Source organism: Montipora capricornis, chromosome 9, assembly GCF_036669925.1.
Source record: "Montipora capricornis isolate CH-2021 chromosome 9, ASM3666992v2, whole genome shotgun sequence".
Lineage (NCBI taxonomy): Eukaryota > Metazoa > Cnidaria > Anthozoa > Scleractinia > Acroporidae > Montipora > Montipora capricornis.
In genome coordinates this window covers 24,396,398-24,416,162 of record NC_090891.1, presented here as the reverse complement: position 1 = coordinate 24,416,162, position 19,765 = coordinate 24,396,398, and the positions used below count along the sequence as shown (strand labels likewise).

The window sequence follows — 19,765 nt, the reverse complement described above, 5'->3', positions numbered from 1 at the left end:
AACTGAGGATCTTTTGACAACTGTTTTTGTTGTTGTTGTTGTTGTTGTTGTTGTTGTTGTTGTCGTTATGAAATCATCCAAGAGATTGATTACCATTGCGAGAATTCGCGTAATTGTTTACTGCTTAGCAGCCTCTTACGAAAGTGAATATTACCGCCAAAACCTGGTATAAAAGGAAGACTAAAAAATATGTTTGTTGGCAAATTTTTGAGCAGATAAAGAAAAATCCAAAGCACTTGTTTTTTTATATACTGATACACACATCTTACAAACATGAAAAAACGCAAGCAGCGGTTAAAATACGTTGGCGAAAAAGGTCAGTAACATTTTATGTGTAGTTAGGAAGTATTTTGTAAGACGATAAGACCAAAAGCTACATTTCAATCAATATGAGAAGCCATGTTGGTAGTAGCTTTTCAAAGCATCGCTTGAGAAGAGCCTAATTCACTGGATCTGTTGAGCACGCGCAGTGAATGTCGGAAGCCGTTTGAAGCTGTTCGATTCGTTCGTTGATTTTTTCGTTTTTATCAGGTACCTTGAAGGTGGAGTTGAATCTGGCTTCAAGAAAGTACAAAGAGGTGTATACCAGAAAAGACTCTTTCACGTCAAGGGAAAAAGAAACGTGCGAGTATCACAGGTTAGTTAAAACAACTGATATTCCACATGTCGCCACTAAGGACCGGGCTTTGGGTATACTTCCTATTCCCAGAATTTTTCTCCTTGATTTTCCCTTTTATGTACCCAGGATAGGACCATACTATACTCGGATATCCAGCCGTTGGTGGCTTGTTGCGCCCACGAGAGTAGTTGGTGGCAACTGTGACCTGAGCCTAGGGTCCAACATATCACCGAAATGTAGTTGGTATTCGCTAATCTTGGAGAAGTGACGTATGTCCAAGAAGCCAAACTACTTTCCATCGATCGCGTTAGAGATGTAGACTCCTCATTTTTAACAAAGTGTTTTCCATTTTTGCATCACTGCAAATGGGTGTAGCCAGGCTAGTGAAGTACTTGTGTCGAAATCCCGACCGAGGTTGGGATTTCCTCGTAGTTCTCGGGTTTTGCTCCCTCATCAAATTCAACTCTACTTATATCTGGCTTTGGAGATGGCTCCGTGATCAAGCATCAACCATAAATCGTCAGCGTTGGTCTCCTCTAGCCAAATATGTGCTTTCAATCCTATCTCGTTGACCTGAGTTATTCTAAATTAGTTTCGTATATATACTACATAGAAGAGTGCGTATGACATTGAAATACTTTAAATACCAAAAGTTAAAATTCTCATTGCAACCAGGTTGGCAATCAGACGTCATAGTTTGTGACTGTTGCCCAACGTTTTGACACAGACTCTAGTCACAGACGTATTCTTCAGGGGATGAAGATAAAGACCCTGATGAAGAAACAAGACGACAGAGGTGTCTAAACGTAGGGTCTTTAAATTACAACTTTTTGTTAAGCCTCATTCAAATTTCTCCAAACCAAATTAGCATCAAACGTTATATCACTGTACCATGATCGAGCCGACCGCGCAATACGCAAATCAGTACAGAGGACGATATCTTGAGGTTGATAGGAGAGGGAGGGGATAGTGCCACTTTTAAAATAGACTGCCCTTTTTTGTCCTCAGGTCGAACTTCATTACTCGTCACTCAACAAAGGTGATGTCTTTATTCTCGACGAAGGTATGACTATTCACTGCTGGAATGGATCGCAATGCAGCAGAACAGAGCGGATGAAGGTAAACAAACAGAGGCTTTGATAAACAAACCAGGTGGTTTTCACGTTACGTCATCGCCGCCATGTTGTTGGACGAAAAGAGCAAATCTCTCATTAGCTGAGGTTACACTAACCCTTTTCTCCTTGGATAAATAGCGTTTACTCACGGGCAAGGATGGTTTTGTGTGTAGCCGCTTTCCATAGACCGAAACTGCCCTAAGCCTATTTCCGTGGATACATAAAAAAAGAACAAAAGAACTTCTTATGACAGTTCCTGAAACTAATGAAAAGTACAGTTTATCTGCTCCCTGAGGTGGCTTGGCCAATCATAAAGCAGAACTAATTTGCAAGATCAGTGGACTCATCTCTAATTATATTTTACCCTGAGGGGAGTCTTGTACTGCGTAACCGCATCCTAAGGGTAACATGAAACCTGAGCTGAACCAAACCCAAGCCATTTACCTTCCGGAAGGCCCCAAACCCAAAGTGTGTGTACCAGCAATTGTACATTTCAGCATTGTTGTTCAGCATTGTTGTCTCTAGAGGTTGATTGCAAACCACCTGTGGATATCTGCACACTTGAAGCTCTTTTTGACCCCTTGAAAACTTCATTTGATACGGAGATGAATAAAGAAACTATCGCTATGTTTGTGCTTTTTTAGGCCAAAATTAGAGTTTGAGATGAATCACCAGGTCGAGCTTGCTCGTCATTCCATGAAACACGTTTCCTCCATCTGTCTCTATCTTCCATTGCATTTGGTAGTTCTTCTAACCTGCATCTTGTATCTTCTATCAATTGGTCAACATAATTCTTCTTGAGGCGTCCTACCGATCGATTACCATGCCTGGGATTCCCCAGCAAGTTCATCTTTATTGCACCAACAATGCCCAGCAAATCGCATCCTTTGTTGAGATCCTATGTTGAGATGAATACCAAGGCTTTTTCCTCGAGATTTCTCGCGAGGTACGCGGAGTAATAGCGTGACCATGGTGTGATCCGGTTATACCAGTAAAGAGATGATTTTGATGACTGGTGCAAATTTTCTTCATGAGTTTTTAGGGAATTGAAGTCGCAAGGAGAATACGAGATGAAGAAAGAGGAGGAAAAGCTAAGCTTGTCATCATAGGTATTTTGACTTCATCAGCAATCCCCAGACAAAGAAAAATTCCGATAAACTAAGCTGTAATTCAACGATCCTCGTGACCGAGCAGATCGAAGACTCCGAAATCCTCAGATAATAAGATGCAATTAAAGAATCTAAAGTTTAAGAATCGTGAATCCACAACATTTTGACCACTGCGATAATGAATATCGTTGTCGATAAGAGTACAAACAACGCTAAACCACTTTCGATTTGTTTTTTACCACAATATTCAACGCCAAAGCAAGTTTTTATTTCAGAGCGTGACCAAAATCATGTGACAAAGAAAGAGCAAGCAGTTCTATAACTTTCTCGCAATATGATTGGTTTGTTTCCCAAAATGGGCTTTTCTGATTGGCTATTACATTGCTGACAAATTGACGCGAGCATGATGCGTAGAGCGTTGTCTAGACTCTTATCGACAACGGCAAATTAGCCAATCAGATCGCGAGATTACAAGCAATTGTGGTAAAAATTATATTTGCAACCAGTACATAGAACTTTGAATTTCTAACTTTTTAAAAAAGACGATTCAAACCCTTGTAGATATAGGCAAGTTTTAGTGCCTTCACTGCATACTTCAGTTGTGATTCTCACTTTTAGTAGAGGGGAAATCTTTTATTTGGCACTCTGCTATATATGGTATAATGTGCGTACATGCGAAGCTTTTGAAATTGTTTTCAGTTTTAAACACTTGTTTGTTACTTTTATATTTTATCGTTTTGACTTTTCGTAAAATGTTTTCCTTTTATTTTACTATCTTACGTAACTCTATCTTTTAATTTATTTTGAAAGGGTTTCAGAATATCTTTAGGTTAAACGCTTTATAAATTAAAATTAATTATTCTTATCATTATTATTATTATTACAGACGAGTCTAGGGATTATCGAGATGAAAACAATTTTTTCGATGCACTTGGGTCACGCGGTGAAATCAAAGATGCTTCGGAAGGCGGCGATGACGTGGCTTTTGAAAAGCACAATCAACAAAGCGTTAGCCTTTACAGGTATCGAATTAATTAAACTCAGAGCATTAGTTAATTAAGGAACTGCTGGAAAAGAGGTAGCTTGCCTTGTCCAAAAATTCATTTTATCAGAAGAAAGCTTAAATTTTATAAACATCACCGAGAGTCCCTTTAAATCTAAATAGCATCTGCCTATTAAGGACGGTGCCTACTATTGTTATTGTGCATACCTTCTGCGCATCTCGAGATACTCGAGTTTTCCAGTGATGCTTACTGATACAGGGATATTTTAATTTGCTCGGCTTAAAACTATCCGTATAAAGTACATCTTAGTAAGTGCTCTTGGTATCCAAAAAAAAATTGGGGGTAACCATGCATTTTTGAGAGATAATTAAGCTTCAATTTGAGAAAGCACGCCATACATTGCTTTGTATTTTAAAGCTGTTCACAAATATTATTCACTAATTATCTTTGGAAAATGCGTGGTTAACCCCAATTTTCTCTTTGGATTTCAGTAACACTTGTTGAGATCTACTTTTCCTTCATAATCATATAAACCGGAGCAAATTAACCTTTGAATTAGTAGTCCTTAAGAACTAGATCAACACACTTAGAGTTGGGTTTTGTCTCAGCAGTTTTGGGGAATAAGGTAAGAGTCGGACAGTTCTGAGTTAATACTTGAGTAAAAGAGTAAGTGGAAACTTCGTGGTATTTGTCATACAGATCGTGCATCTCATTTATTCTTGGACAAAACTATACTGCGCAGGCGTATTTTAGAAGACGCAAGCTGCGAATTTCAAAATGTTTAGCCCCCATCTTGAATTTTGAAGCAGGGGAAGGCTGGAGAGTTGCAAACGTCTACCAAAGCAATTTTCGAATCCCAAAACGTTGCTGTACATGAGAACTGCCGCGAGCAAAGAAAGGAAATCGAACTTTATATTAATTCGCCTGCAATGCTAGGCATGAGAAGAGAAAGTGTCCCTGGATGTACTGAATTAACTGGTTTGCTTTACAGGGTTTCTGACGAAAGTGGAACCCTTGAGATGACACCTGTCAGTGAAATTCCACTCAAAAAAGAACATCTGGATTCCAATGTGAGTCGGTGCCTCAAATCTTCTCAATTTGGGAGCTTAAAGGGGTACCGTCATGCTAAATTTACTGTTTTTAGGGCAAAACTATATACAAATCTAAATTACTGCTCTAGCCCACACGTATACCATTCCTAAAAACTCACTGAGATGATACAAAATATAATATGGCACAAAGAGCTATTAGAATTTAATTTGGGGAAATGTCAAAGGAAAGTCTCTCAAACTTGACAAAATTGGCCATTTTTTTCAAGTTTCAATCCATTTCCATTCCCTCCATCCATCCTTGGCTGCAAACAAGAAAGAATAGCTTCGGTGCACTTCAATGGCCATTAGCAACAAAACTACAGCATTATTTTTTGGTCTTCACTGACGGAAAGACGTCTTTTAATGTTTTGAATTTTGACTAAAATAGCGTGACACTGGCCCTTAAGGTAATAAGCACGCGACGTTTCTCTGACGTTTTTGAGACGCGGAGGGCAACCGGAAAAGAGCATTTCGATCGTGACAGTGGTGTCTCCCAGATTATTCTACTAATCATCTGTAATGGCGGAAAGCTACTTAGTAATAAAAATGTGGTTTTGTGAAGACAAGTTAAAAGGCAAAACCATCTCTTCCGGTTGCCGTCCGTGTCTCAAAAATGTCCCGTGCTTTGCCTCCCTATTAGTCGAGATGGCGTTTTAAGATCAGTAAAGGCCCTGAGTGCGCACAATCAAATTTTAAAAATCTATCAAATAAAGTAACTGTAATGACACTTTCGAGTGTCGATAGAAATCTCTCAAGTGATTTGGGTTGTATTAGAACGCTCCGTAATTGGATCTAAAAGACACTTTCAGTTATTCGAAGGCAAATGCAAAAACAATTGAAACCTTCAGTTTCCTCAGTGGTTATCTGCCGCTTAAAATCTCCTGCACAGTTTGATTGGCACATTCTCAATTGTCTGCGTTCAGTGATCATCGAATTTTTATCGAAAACCGCTTAAAATGTTCCTTTCCTCTTTCATGTTGGTCCGTGTTGTGCTCTGGAATACATTGTAAGTGGAAGAATAAACTAGATGCATTTTGCTTTGCAGGACTGTTTCATACTAGATTGTGGCAGCAGTGGCATATTTGTGTGGGTCGGCAAAAAATGCACTGACGCAGAAAAGAAAGCTGGAATGACGAATGGAATGGTATTGACTTAATAACTTACTTTATTTTTACTTTATTTTTTTCCTGTGGAATCGAAGTCAGCTTTGACTATCCTTATCTTTCTTACCCATAATAGTTTTACTCGAAAAACGTAACCCTGCATCACCATTAAACAGGGTCACCTATTGAGCGCTTTCTTCAAACATATTTGATGTTTACTCATATTTTATTTATCTAACAATAATCTACATAACTGCTAGTTTATGCCAAATCACGCGCTTGTTTCTTGAGTAAGTAATCGAGAACGGAAATCGAACCCGATTCTGGCACATTGGATAAGAAACGCCATAACATCCATAGTGCTCCTAACCTATCAAGCTGAGAACGCGATAAAGGACAAATGACACGTTTAATGGCTGCTAGATCATTCATTCTTGCTACGGTTAGCTTCCAGAGCTTCTAACATTTTGTCATTATGTTAATTCCAGGAGTTCATTAACAAGAAGGGCTACCCCAACTGGACACAGGTCACACGTGTGGTGCAGGGAGGAGAGACCCCTATATTCAAACAGTTTTTCTCTGGTTGGAGGGACGAGGGTGAACAAGTAGGCCTTGGAAAAGTGTTTCGTCAAGGAGCTTTGGGTAAGCATCCCAAAAAATCTCAAGCAAGCAAATTCAAGCGAAGACGCAAGCCACTAAAAATCAAACGACGACGATCATGAGTTTGCATCAGTTACGTCATTCCCCTTGCTTTGCTAGTGACACGAGATATCAACGCAAGCGTTCGGTTAAATTTTGCGTTATTAGCCATGAAAAATCAAAGAAACCTGTTTGATTTTAGCCGATTTCCGGTGACTGGTTAGCTAAAGGAGATAGAGACAAGCTTGAAAGTTTGCTTTCTTGTTACAGCTAAACAGAGCAATGAAAAATTTGATGCCAGTCAACTGCACGACCAACAAAAACCGAAGACAGAAATCCTTCCAGATGATGGAACAGGCGAGGTCGAGGTGAGTAGATTATCCCATGACGCATCGTCACTGTTTTGTAACTGCCATCAACCGAGCAGCGTCTTCTCATTTTTTTTTTGTTTTATTGCTGTAAACAGGGCGAGAGTTGCCTTTTTTAGTCCACCTATCCATTAGAGTACGTAAGACAATATGACTTTGTGTAATGGTGCCTTTAACTGTTATTAGATTTTGAATTGAAACTTCTCATGGTTATGTTTTTGTTTGCGACAATTGAAATGTTTTTTAAATGAAAACAAATTCTTAATTTCCTGTATCCTTCGGCTACGCCGGTTTTCTATCTCCCAAACAGATTTGGCGGGTCGAGGATCGAGACTTAGTTCCCTGGGAACCAAATCTTCATGGAGTATTCTTTAGTGGAGACTCATACGTGATCAAGTACAGCTACACTAGCAACTGGAGGCGAAGGATAATAATCTACTTTTGGCAGGTATATAACCAACGTTCGAAAAACGTATCCTTCCTTTGCCTGGACTCAACTTGAGTATTACTGTATTGAAAATGCGCTATGTAAATGATCATCACCAGGAAAATCTGTCATCGTTATCAGATTAATTTATAGATTATCAAAGGGAGCAGTTTTATTCATTTGTATCAGAAGTTTCATCCCTGTTACCAATCGAGTGCTGTTTAAGCAAAAGCCGGAGATTGTTACAGTAATTACGACACCATGTACCTAGGTTTCAAGATAATTTTGGTTCGTTGTGTCCTTTATATTACTCCGCTACTCGATTGTCTTTCACTGAAAGAAAAAAAACTGTTAAAACGCAGTTTTTCACAGCTTTCAACTTACTCTGTGATTTATTTTTATTTTTGATGGGAGTTGAATGCTGAGGTATACAATAGAATGCATACATAATTGACCTCTCTATCCTTGTAGGGTCTTTTCGGGGTCCAAGCAAACACAATCAGCGATACGACAGAACTGAACAAAAACTGTTAACAATACTAACTGGCCAGAGGCAAACCAGTTGGCTATTTTCAAGTGCAGCCGAGAAGTTGAACCATGGATTATTACCATGATCAAATTCAAAGAGAGGTCAGAAAGGATCTCAAGGCAAACATCCTAATCAAGGAGTCGCACTGCCCGTAACAAGGTGTTTTTTTCAAAATTTTCTCTCAGGGCCAGAAGAGTAGCATAGAGGAACGAGCAGCAGCAGCCATACTGGCAGATCAAATGGACAAGAAGCTCGGAGGAATAGCAACACAGGTTATCGCACACAATCTTACTGCTTTCAATAAATCAGTTGTATTGTAACTATCGTTGAGGTCGTTAAGAAGACCCTTCATCTTCAATCGAAAGCAACTTGCCTGTCCTTTGCATCACCGAAAAACTACATTCATTTACATACTAAAGTGGTAAGCCCTTCGGTGCTGTGTCAAGCAAATGAACAACCACATATTGGAGGTGATTCCATAACGTCAAAGTGAGTCGTAAGTGTTTTGACAAGGGTGTTGTGTTATTGTGCAAATTTGTAGCAAGCGTGTTTACGTGCATAAGAGAGGAATTTTGGTACGATTTGAGAGTTTTTGTTGATATACCTGTCTTTGTGAAATAAGGTTCGAGTGGTGCAAAACAAAGAACCGGAGCACTTTTTGAGGATGTTTAGAGGGCGCTTCATTATTCTCGAGGTAAGTTTCTTTAATTGATTGTTTACATTGGCTTTGAATCCTAAAGGCCGGGACACACTAGGCGACAGGTCGCAGCGACATGTCTCTGCGACAAATTGCTCCATGTGAACTACTTGCAAAACAAGTCGCTGCGACACGACGCCTGTTCGTACCACACGCAGTGATCTCGTATGAGGGGGAATGTGAATTAGTTTTCTAATTTAATATGGCTGACCATATGACGCTCTCTCATTGGTTCATTTATATTTTGTCGCAGCGACTTGTTGCAGGAAGTGTACACACGATGCAACAACGCTGCTTTCGCTAATTTTGTCGCTGCGATAAGTCGCACGAATTCAAAATGGTTTTAATTCGTGCGACTGATCGCAGGGACAAAATTCTGCCACAGCGACAATGATTTTCATGAAATTAACCGTATCACACAAGGCCATTTGTTGCGGCGACTTGTCCCTGCGACGTGTCGCAGCGACTTATCGCCTAGTGTGTCCCGGCCTTAAAGCAATTCCAGGAGGAGGGGAAGTGGTTGTATGGACAGTTTTCCTTTGCAGCTAAGTTAGAAAGTTTCTTATGAAGGCTAGTTAACAGTGCATTGTTTGAAGACTACAGTGGAGCCTCAATTGAGCGACACCCTAAGAATTTGAAAGGAAGCGGTAAGGCTGCGTCACTTTTAGTGCAATTTTCGAAACCCAGCTGATGTCGTGACGACAAATCCTCTGGTTTACACAAGCGGTTTTTAAAATGGGTGTTACGATTAAACAAAAATTGTATCTACTTGCTACTGAAATCATGAACAAAAGTCCGGTTCAGATAGCACTCTTTCCTGGTTTTCATGTCATATGCACCAAAATCTACTGTATTCTCAGAATAAACGTTGTTTTTGAAGTTTCTTACTTCGCCTGCTCATTCGTTCGTTTTCATTTTCCTTAACGGTTCAGTTTGAAAAAAATGTATCCTATCACAGTCTCTTGACTGATTTTCTTCACAGGGTGGTAAAGGAGTAGGATTTCAGGCCGGATCAGAAAATGACACTTATGACAGGGAAGGCAAAAGAATGTTTCACGTGCGTGGCTCATCTGATATGAATGCTAAAGCCATTCAGGTAATCATCACTTAACAAAATGGAGCTGTTGCCAATTCAGTGCCGTAGGCCAATCACCATAGACGAGGACAATCAAATGAACCAATGATCTGGCAAAGGAAATTCATGCAGCCGCCGCTTAACGCGAGAGGAAAAGTGAGCACGCACTGAACACTGAACAAGACTATTCTGTACCCCTGACAGGCTGAAAATTCGACGCAGCTGGAATTTTTAACCCAACATTAACCACCGAAATCAAAAATAGGAAGTTCAAACCGCTATAATAAGTAAAAGCACTTGTGGCGGATATCTTCCTACGGCTATCCCCGTTCAATTTAAAACTAGACTTTTAAAGTTCGTTAGAATGCCCCACTAAGAATTTATTTCATATTGGAGAAAGATAAATAAATTGACTCTTAAGGTGATTCCCTATAAGTAGAACTTGCCATAGATTTCCAATGAAATTTCGCACGCTGTTTTAACATGTCAAGGAAATGAAAAAAATGTAACTAAAAAATGGGGAGGTCACCGTGCTCGTTTCCCTGGTACGACGCTGACAAATACAGGTATTTGAGCAACTTTGATTATTGCAGCGCACCCCCAATGTTGGACAAATTTAGTTTGATTTTATAAATGTAATCCAACGTATACGTATAACGCAGAGCGTGGTGTTATTCAAATATATCAAATTAATTCAAGTATGTACCTGAAAAGTGTATTTGAATACCTTTACCTCTGAGCACGTAACACTCCAAAATGTATTTAGCTTGAATGTAGGTTGTTCGACTCGCAATGGCTCCTTCCGTACAATTTTATGAAGTTGCCAAGAACTGGCCATAGATGATTTTTTTACTACTCCAGGAAGACAGCGTTGTCAGCAAATATAAAATAAAAAAAGGCGGTCACCGTATTTGTTCAGGAGAAAATAGCCATTCCATGACGGATTATGACTGGTGTCATTGAAAATCCGCTGTTTTATCAATGTGCCCTCGCTACTGCGCGTGCTAATGACGGAAGAAATTATGCGCAGTAAGGTTGCTCAAAACCAGGGAATCACTATAAGAGGTGAGGACTTATGATCCAGTGAAAGTTGAAATGGGGACAAAAACGGGGACAACTGAGGCAAACGTGGAGTCGTGCGCTCAATTAAAAGGAAAGGCTAAACAGCCAATCAAAGCAGCATGGCCGTCATGTTTGTTTGTTATAATTTTGTTGGATCTATTCAGGTTCCTCGTAGAGCAGCCTCTCTTAACTCAGGAGACATATTTGTTTTGGAAACGATCCAAATCGTTTACTTGTGGAGAGGGAGGGTAAGTACAGGCAGCTTATATTCGTCCTTAAAAAATTGAAATCTTTGACGAAGTATTCTTCTGTTAATTGTTTTGAATTGCTAAACAGGACGCATGCGCAGCTGAAGGGAGGAACGCTAGGAAGCTTATTGACTACCTTATGGTTGGCAGGTATGAAAACGATATACATATACATTTTTTGAAAGAAAGCACATTTTTGTAGGTAGTGGCAAAAGCCAAATACCAATACGAATCCCAAAATCTTTAAATAAACATGAGCCCATGGTCAGGAGAAATCGACAGCAACGGGCTTCACAAGTGGTAACTGTTACACGTCACAATTATTCAAAAGTTGGAAACAAAAACAAGTGATTATGAACCCATTTGTTTGGGATACAACCACTAAATTCAAACATTTCTTACTGCAAAGACAATTTTTATAGGCCTAAAGTCAGTTTTTTTTCCTGTTGGAATGGAGGTTTTCCTTAAGATTGCTTCGCCTGCGAAACCATTTGGCAGACCTTTCTCGTCAGTCATAATTCTTGAATAATTGATTATACCTTTGGGATTCAGAATGATCAACAGAGCAAGCCGAATCGATCTTGGTCTTTAAAAATGCCACGACACACATCAAGTATGGAAGTTGTACGTTACAGAAATATGGTGTTTAATTTTGCGTGTTGATAGGGAAGTGGAGCCAGTTCGGGAAGGAAAAGAACCTCAAAATTTTTGGAAAGCTATTGGTGGATTCGAAGAATACGCCACAGGGAAGAAAGTAGAGGTAAACGCATGAATTCCATGCATTTTAGAACACTCTTCTTGACTCCATCGCCAAAGTCACCTCTAATTTTCGTTTCAGAAGGAGAAACCGCAGTACCCGCCACGACTTTTTCAGTGCTCCAATGCTTCCGGAGCCTTTAAAGTGGAAGAAATCTTTGAATTTTCACAAGAGGTAAAATAAACAAGTGGAGAGAAAAATAAATAAATGGAAAAACAACCTTCCTTGCCATGAGTTTCGAGTAGTTTCGAGTATTTTTTTTTCAATTCTCCACTTGGTGCTTGAATAATGCAACCAGCTTTCTCAACAAATTATTTAAATACGAATTTCATGTTCATTCATTATTTTTATTACTAGGACCTTATTGAGGATGATGTTATGTTTCTGGACACTTACGACGAGGTAAAATATGCATGCAGCACGTTTCTGCAGCTCATACGTATACCTAAGAGAATATAATTTGAGAAATACTAGAAAGCCTTTAATTTAATGCAGTTTAGTTAACAGAAACGCCCGAAAAGAGCGCTAGCTAAAAAGGAAACAGAATGAAACTAGAAGAAAGCACTAACTGCAGTCGCATGCTCTTTTTATTTATATATTTATTTATATTAATTTACAAAAGGAACGTAGTTTTCGAAAAGCCTTCTCGTCCAGCTACAATTTATGCTTTCATTTCTGTGTCGTCACCAAAGTGCTTTCGGACTGTTGTGAGGCAAGCTGAACCTGTGCCAATCAAAGCTCTTTTAACTAAGTTTGTACCAACAGGGAACTAGTTTAAAAAGTTTAGAATTTTGCTGACTTAACGACGGTGCCTAATAATTCCAAGATATTTTTGCCCCGGTTTATGATTATGCAGGAAATGTAGATCTTAAAAAGTGTTATTGAAATCTAAAAAAAAATTGGGGGTAACCTCGCATTTTTCAAAGATAATTCATCAATGATATTTGTAAAGAGCTTTAAAATACAAAGCAATGTATGGCGTTCCTTCTCAAATGGAAGCTTAATTATCTCTTAAAAATGCATGGTTGCTCTCAATTTTCTTTTTGGGTATCAAGAGTACTTACTAAGATCCACTTTCTCCGGATAGTTTTAAGCCGCAAAATATCTCTGTAAAAGTGAGCATCACCGATTGGAAACCCGAATATCTCGAGATGCGCAGAACGTATGCCCAATAACAATAGTAGGCACCGTTTAAGCTGGGTGCATTGAGCTGCTTCAAGGCACGCGGTTTGGGCCAATAACAGCGCTTTTTAAAATAGCACTTACTAGTATAAATGAATAGATTTTTTACCACTAAATTATTGTTTCCTCTTTTAAGGAAGAAGTCAAAGTGTTCTTGCTTTATCTTAGGTTTTTGTCTGGATTGGAGAGGGAGCAAACGAAGTCGAGAAAGGAGAAGCTGTCACAGTAGCGATGGTAACTTCAAATAGTTTTTTTTTTGTTTTTCAATGGTTAACGATAAACCTATAGAGCATTTTTGTCTTAAAGGTCTTAGTACTATAGAAACTTTCATTTCCATTCTTAGCATGACAGTTACCTTTTTAATAATGACGAGGCTTCACCAGACTGCGGGAACACAGTTGCTTGCTCATCCAAAAACGATCATATTCATAATATGTTTTTATTTGTTTTTTTGTTGTTTGTTTTTTGTTTTTCACTGGTCTTCAAAGACGCTCTGAACGATATAGTTCGTCCAGACTGATAATGCGTCCCTCACCCGTCTTTATAAGAGACATGTTAAATGACGAACTAAAAAACGCATTAAATTAAATTACCCAAAGTTGCCCAGACGCATTATACGTCTCTAGTATAAGAACGGCCAATGTACCAAAACGCTCGTGCTCCACGGGCAAGGCGCTTGTTTTAGGTCAGTAGGGACTTTACGATCTACGACGGCGAAGTCGACGAAAACCTAACCTCAAAACATAACTTTGCGCTATCGTAAGTTTCTCGCGGTTAGGCAATCTCGTTCGCGTCGTACAATGTGGGCGAAGTATCCTAAGATATAAATTGAAACGAGTAGTTTCAGAGTAAAAACTAGAAAATTATAGATTCACATTTCTGCGCTCGTGTTGTCGTCAAAACCTCAAATTTGGTGATTTCATATCGTTGTTGTGCAGAGTATCGTACGAATTGGTGCTGGAATGCGTGCGCACGTGCAGCACGATTACTTTTCCTCTTTTAAGCAATGATATTGTTGTTTCGTGGCGTTGTCATTGACAACCGCGTCGTAGATCGTAAAGTCCCTAGTCTTGAGGCTGGAAGACGTTGAACTGTTCTTTGCCCCGTGCATTTAGACTTTGTTAAGAGAGAATCCAACAGATGTGGCTGTGTTACCAAGCCCATGAATTGAATGAAGGCTACCGCTGTTAAGAGGCAGTTCAAACGTAGTGATACCTAGAAACGTGAACGATTTGTATGGTTGCAAATCACATCCCAATGAGACCCTCTCCTAACACTTAACCCAACCCTAACGAACTAGAACGAAGTAATTAACGCGGTTAGTCCCTAAAAAAACCTAATTCAAACGGGTAAAAAGTATCTTATTCCAAATTTCTTTTCTCTAAGGATGTCATGGTTGGTGCGCTTTGATTCGTTAGAGATAAACGGGGCTTGAATATGTAATGAACCCAACGGATTAGTGAACGACGTGGTGCTCAAGAATATAGCCTCATTTTGTAATTGCAGGACTACGTGCGGTCCGATCCAACTGGTCGAAGCTTGGAAGACACAATGATGATTCAAGTGAAACAGGGTTACGAGCCGCTAAATTTCACAGGACATTTTCATGCTTGGGACAGAGACAAATGGAGTGTAAGTGGATCGTCTTCCTTCATAGCTTCTGGGGAGAATTGGTATCTAGTATAATTGTTTCTGATTGCTTCAATGTGACTCGGTTTATTGGAAATTATTGATGCTTTCACCTTTTTTTGCTCCGACTTTGGTACAATAATAATTAAGGTAACAAAGGATATTTAGTAAATAAACCCCGCCTGGCGGCTGGGTTGTAGGCTGATATATGTCCGCGGCTGAGATATGTCCGAAAAATCGAAGTTTCGAGGGCAAATATGAAATTTTGAGGACAATCTCTCAGCGAAGGACATTATCAGCCAACATATCAGCAAGCCAGAAAGGGTCTTATTTATATTTATTTTATAACCCTCCTGGCCATGGAATTTTCATATTGCGGAAAAACGCTCGTAAAAAGCCAGTATTGATCTGATGGCGATACTTCGTATTTTTTCTATGCATTGTTCAGTTTTTGACCAGAAAGAAAGCGCGTCGGTCTCAGGAATGAAAACTTGGAAACAAGGCTCTTTTTTCCTCACGGAAAAATAAATTTTAACTATGAAAGACAGAATGTGCAAAGTTTGGATGACAGTGTTTTCATGTGAGCGTGGCTGGAAATTTTTTCTCCTTCAAACGGTTGGTTTATTTTACAGTTAGTAAAAACAATGTATTAAATTCTCTACTCTATAAAATGACTCAGTTTAAGTTTGGGTAGGATTAAATCTCTAATACCTTAAATATTATGTTAATGGATTTTCTTGTACTTTCCGGTACTTTGCGACCAGCTTTTTAATGTCACTATCTCTAGACTCCAGAAAACGAGTTTGTTTTTCTTCCATGAAAAATGAAAATTCTTCTGCTGCCTTTTTTCCACTGGTTTTTTTTTCTTTTCAACGGAAGTGTTTGGCCACAGAATTTCGCAGGGCAAATATCCACGCAAACGGGGATTATTGCGTGATTACAGTCCCGTAAGTTTGCACCACGTGCCGTAAATTAGCAAATAAAATCAAGTGGAACGCGGTTTTTTTAAGAACTGGCTAAACACTGCCACTTCTAGATTCCAAAACTCTACAATGTGCGCAATCCATACCCTGAGGAATCGCCAAAAATATCTTAAGAACGGTGCCTACTATTGTTATTGCGCGTACGTTTTGCGCATCTCGAGATACTCGGGTTTCATATCGGTCAGGATCGGTCAGGGTTTTTGGGTATACGGTATACAGGGGCTTTTTAAATTTTAAATCGGGTATACGGTATATTGCAGCTTAAATACGGGTATTCGGTATATCACTTTCTTTGAATTTCAGGTATACAGTATACAATGCTTCCATTACTTTTGGGTGTATTTGGATGAATTTGGGGTATTTTTGGGTATTTTGGCGTATTTTTTTCGGGTATACTGGTATACCACTACCCCACCCCCCCCCCCCCCCATCCTGGCCGACCCTGATCGGCGATGCATACTAACGGTGTAAGTAGATCTTAGTAAGTACTCTAGGTATCCAAAAAGAAAATTGGGGGTAACCATGCATTTTTGAGAGATAATTAACCTTCAATTTGAGAAAGAACGCCATACATTGCTTTGTATTTGAAAGCTTTTTACAAATATTATTCATGAATTATTTTTAAAAAATGCGTGGTTACCCCAATGTTTCTTTTTGGATTTCAACAACACTTATTAATCATAAACCGGAGCAAAAATACCTTTGAATTAGTAGGCACCGTCCTTAATAGGTTGATGATAAAGGAAGACCGTTTTTCAGCTAACTTTATCATCAAAGTCGCTTTTTATTGATATCTTCTCTCTTAGGAAGGGAAGACTTACGATGAGATAAAAAGGGAACTGAGTGACGATGCAAATAGGAAGGTCTCCGAAATAAGAATTGACCAGAAGGTAATTCAAAGATGCATATCACTGCGCCAGTACCGGGCAGGGGTACTTGCAGGAAAGGCATGCTCCGCTCGTTTTCCTGTGTTTTAGGCCTCCCAACCACCTCATGTTAAAATTTCTGTTACATTACATTGTCATCGATTGACCAAACCTTTACCTTCTGGCGCTGAGTGACATTCAATGTGGCAAAGTACAAGTCACTCATTGTGGATGATCGGTGTATTGCCTTCTACATACATGTTGTTTTGCGACTTGAAATGATGCTAAGAAAAGCCCTTTACACTACTAGTACTTGTGAACTTCATCTCGTCATGTCATGCTTGTCCATACTTATCCTTCGTACGGTTCTCGCTCTTACGATCCATCCTTCTTTCCAACATACCTCTACCTTTTTGTAGAGTCCATGACTCAGCACCGTACAGGACTACACTCTAAACCATTGACTTTTGATAACCCCCTTCTTCTTACTGAATTTCGTTTTAAAGTGCGACGACCATATTTTTAACACCTTACCAAATTAAGATGCTTTCTTTTCTTTCTCCCTTCAAAAGCACGAGACATGCGGGCAACTTTGAAGTCTTCTTAGCCATATTTCTCTTTTCTTATCACCGAATCTCATGGCCTTCGTCTTGATAACGCACTCCATTAATCACTCGGAAGCTTTCTTCAGAACCAGACCCTAGACTTAATCTGGTTGCCGGTGCACATGGGTTCAAAGTTCACTAACAGATAGCGTTTTCTGTTCGAAATGGTGACATGTATAAACAAATGCAAAATGAAGGAAAATTATTGACAAATACAAATAAAATGGGTCATAGACCTAATCCTTAATTATTCTGGACTAAATCATGCAAAGTGTTTAATTCATGTTTTAGATGGTTAAAGGAATGAATCACAACAACAACAATGAACTCGGATTCAATGAAGTGGATGGCGGTTGCTTTGCCTATGAAAGCCTGACCCAACCACATCATTTACTTCCCGGTGGCATCGATAAAACCAAAAGGGAGGTAAGGTTATCCATGCAAGTTGCTAAACTCAGTCGGAGGTCAAAGACGTATACTTAATAATTAGATATATGATTGACTATGAGGTTGTTTAATATGCTAGCCAGCGAGCCATGCGAGCCAGGACTCGCATGGCTCGCTGGCTCGCTGGCTCGCAGTTGTCAAGACCTACTGACTATCAGAGATGAGTGAAACTTGCATTCGAGACATAAATCCCAGTGGCTAAATCCCGATAACAATTTGACTACTATAGTTCGGATGTTCAGCCTCAGAGCCACACTAAACTTGTGGAAGCCGCCAAGTAATTGATTGTCAATCCGGTTGCTTTTGCCGTACTTAGGTCAAGGCTGAAATGTCAGCTGATGACAGAACTGGACATGCAGGAGAAGCAAACCATAGATAACGAGATGAAGGAAGCTTTTTTTGCACTGAACATCGACTGGCCGACAAGACAATGACACATTTTCAAGCCAATCTGTGAACGTAACAACTCAAAGTCACAGAGGCTTTTAATAATGCAGGGACACTCAACGAAAAATATTTCCAAAAGGCATAATAATAGAGCGTTTTCACTCACGTGACCAGCAGTTAGTGAGTTTTTGTTTCTAATTTGCGTTCAGAAAACTATTTCAATGAAAATTATCGTCTTAATGTGTAATAAACAGCTCACGTTGCCTGTATTCACTTTGTTTGTGTCAAAAACCCTCAGTCGCTCGTACCTCGCTCGTTCGGGTTTTTGACACAAACAACTCGTGAATAAAACCCCGTACGCCGTACTTTCTATGAAGTAAACTAGATGTCTTTGCATTTTTGTTTTTCTTTTAGAGCTACCTATCAAACGAGGAGTTTTTCTTGGTATTCGACATGGACAGGACTGAATTTCAGTCATTACCCCGGTGGAAACAAGTTCAACTAAAAAAAGAAAAAGGATTGTTTTGATTGGTTCAAACAAATTCGTTTTCACAGTACATTATAGGAATAAGATCGACTAAGGGTGCGTTCGATTGACCATATTCCGGAATAGGAATACTGCTATGGAATAAAAGTTAGAAATCCTTCGATTTTACGATGATTCACATGAAACTTGTCAAACACTTGCTAATATGCTATTTTAAACATATCTTTATCATCCTTGTTGCTTCAAAACGCCAAACATACCGTTTTAAATCATCACTTCACGTGTTCTTATTCCGGAATAGGATCAATCGAACCCGCCCTAAGTCTCGGAAGTAACCTAGATGTACGATTTTTTAATTAATATACGGGAAAACTTGTATTTTCACACATAAAGCTAAGTGAAATCTCAACTCTGCAACGACTTGTTTTCTGATTAACTGGGTTTTAGCTGAGAAATTATATCGTTTGGCCTAGTTCATCATAGCCTCTTCGCACAAAAGGCTTTACTTCTCAGACAAAATTTATCAAAATCCTGGAGTAGATCGACGGAAAATGAAGTAAATTAAAGAAAAAAAAGGATTTGATACATTATTTGAAAATTCAGCACTTTCAACACTGTTGGAGTGATGCGTGAGTTGGCGATGCTCTTTTTCTTCTTTTTTAAGGTTTCATAAATATTTGGCTGTAACACTAGCAAATTTATTTGAATTAAGCAAGAATTGACGTTTTTGTTCGGCACCACTCTTCGTAACAATATTCACTTAATTTTGTACACAATCTCAAATAGTGAATTTTTCAACAGAGATATTTTAAGTTGCATTTCTTAGATAGACATACTTTTATTGTCTGTTATACATTGCAGACCGTCAAATTAAAGGTTGAATCATGTATAACGTGACTAGAAATATTTACAAGCACAGATGAAATTTAACAATTATAGTAAATGGCGGACATGAATATGACCTCCAGGCATTTTTAACTCTGGAGGTCAGTATAGCTTTATCATAAATACTTATGTATAGTTTTTCTTATTCTGCTAGGGAAAATAAAACTTGTTGTTGTTGTTGTTGTTGTTGTTGTTGTTGAATATTTACAAGTGGGAATATAACCAATAACTTCGATATAACAATAAAGCTATTAATTTAAGCTGCAAAAGGCGATGATTATAGAAGGATGAGAAAAAAGGTTATAAAACTAAAACGGGACGTGTACCAAGCAGACAGAATGACCTTCAGAAAACGCAGCCGAAATATTTTTTTGTTTTCATTTCAAAGTTTGTGCGCTGTGCTAAATTCTCAATTCTTGTATATTGGCTGATGAGAGTGCGTTGATGACCC

At 39.0% G+C, this 19,765-nt stretch overlaps 1 protein-coding gene across 4 annotated transcripts in view; it reads left to right on the top strand.

Moving 5' to 3' along the window:
- Window positions 1-19,492, top strand: part of LOC138016114 (gelsolin, cytoplasmic-like) — a 30,900-nt gene extending 11,408 nt beyond the window's left edge. The window contains exons 6-27 of one of the 4 annotated variants that reach the window (XM_068863290.1): window positions 532-637; window positions 1,628-1,738; window positions 2,777-2,843; window positions 3,730-3,865; window positions 4,839-4,917; window positions 5,984-6,082; window positions 6,530-6,683; window positions 6,951-7,048; window positions 7,359-7,496; window positions 8,190-8,276; window positions 8,627-8,698; window positions 9,684-9,797; window positions 11,003-11,086; window positions 11,175-11,236; window positions 11,753-11,846; window positions 11,928-12,017; window positions 12,201-12,245; window positions 13,194-13,259; window positions 14,532-14,657; window positions 16,444-16,527; window positions 17,400-17,534; window positions 18,357-19,492. In XM_068863290.1, coding sequence (XP_068719391.1) covers window positions 532-637; window positions 1,628-1,738; window positions 2,777-2,843; window positions 3,730-3,865; window positions 4,839-4,917; window positions 5,984-6,082; window positions 6,530-6,683; window positions 6,951-7,048; window positions 7,359-7,496; window positions 8,190-8,276; window positions 8,627-8,698; window positions 9,684-9,797; window positions 11,003-11,086; window positions 11,175-11,236; window positions 11,753-11,846; window positions 11,928-12,017; window positions 12,201-12,245; window positions 13,194-13,259; window positions 14,532-14,657; window positions 16,444-16,527; window positions 17,400-17,534; window positions 18,357-18,470 — 2,161 coding nt within the window. In that variant the 3' untranslated portion in view covers window positions 18,471-19,492. Of the gene's footprint in view, window positions 1-531; window positions 638-1,627; window positions 1,739-2,776; window positions 2,844-3,729; window positions 3,866-4,838; window positions 4,918-5,983; window positions 6,083-6,529; window positions 6,684-6,950; window positions 7,049-7,358; window positions 7,497-8,189; window positions 8,277-8,626; window positions 8,699-9,683; window positions 9,798-11,002; window positions 11,087-11,174; window positions 11,237-11,752; window positions 11,847-11,924; window positions 12,018-12,200; window positions 12,246-13,193; window positions 13,260-14,531; window positions 14,658-16,443; window positions 16,528-17,399; window positions 17,535-18,356 lie in introns of all 4 variants that reach the window. The other 3 variants (XM_068863289.1, XM_068863292.1, XM_068863291.1) reach the window with 3 other exon arrangements.
- The last annotated feature ends 273 nt before the right edge of the window (window positions 19,493-19,765 follow it).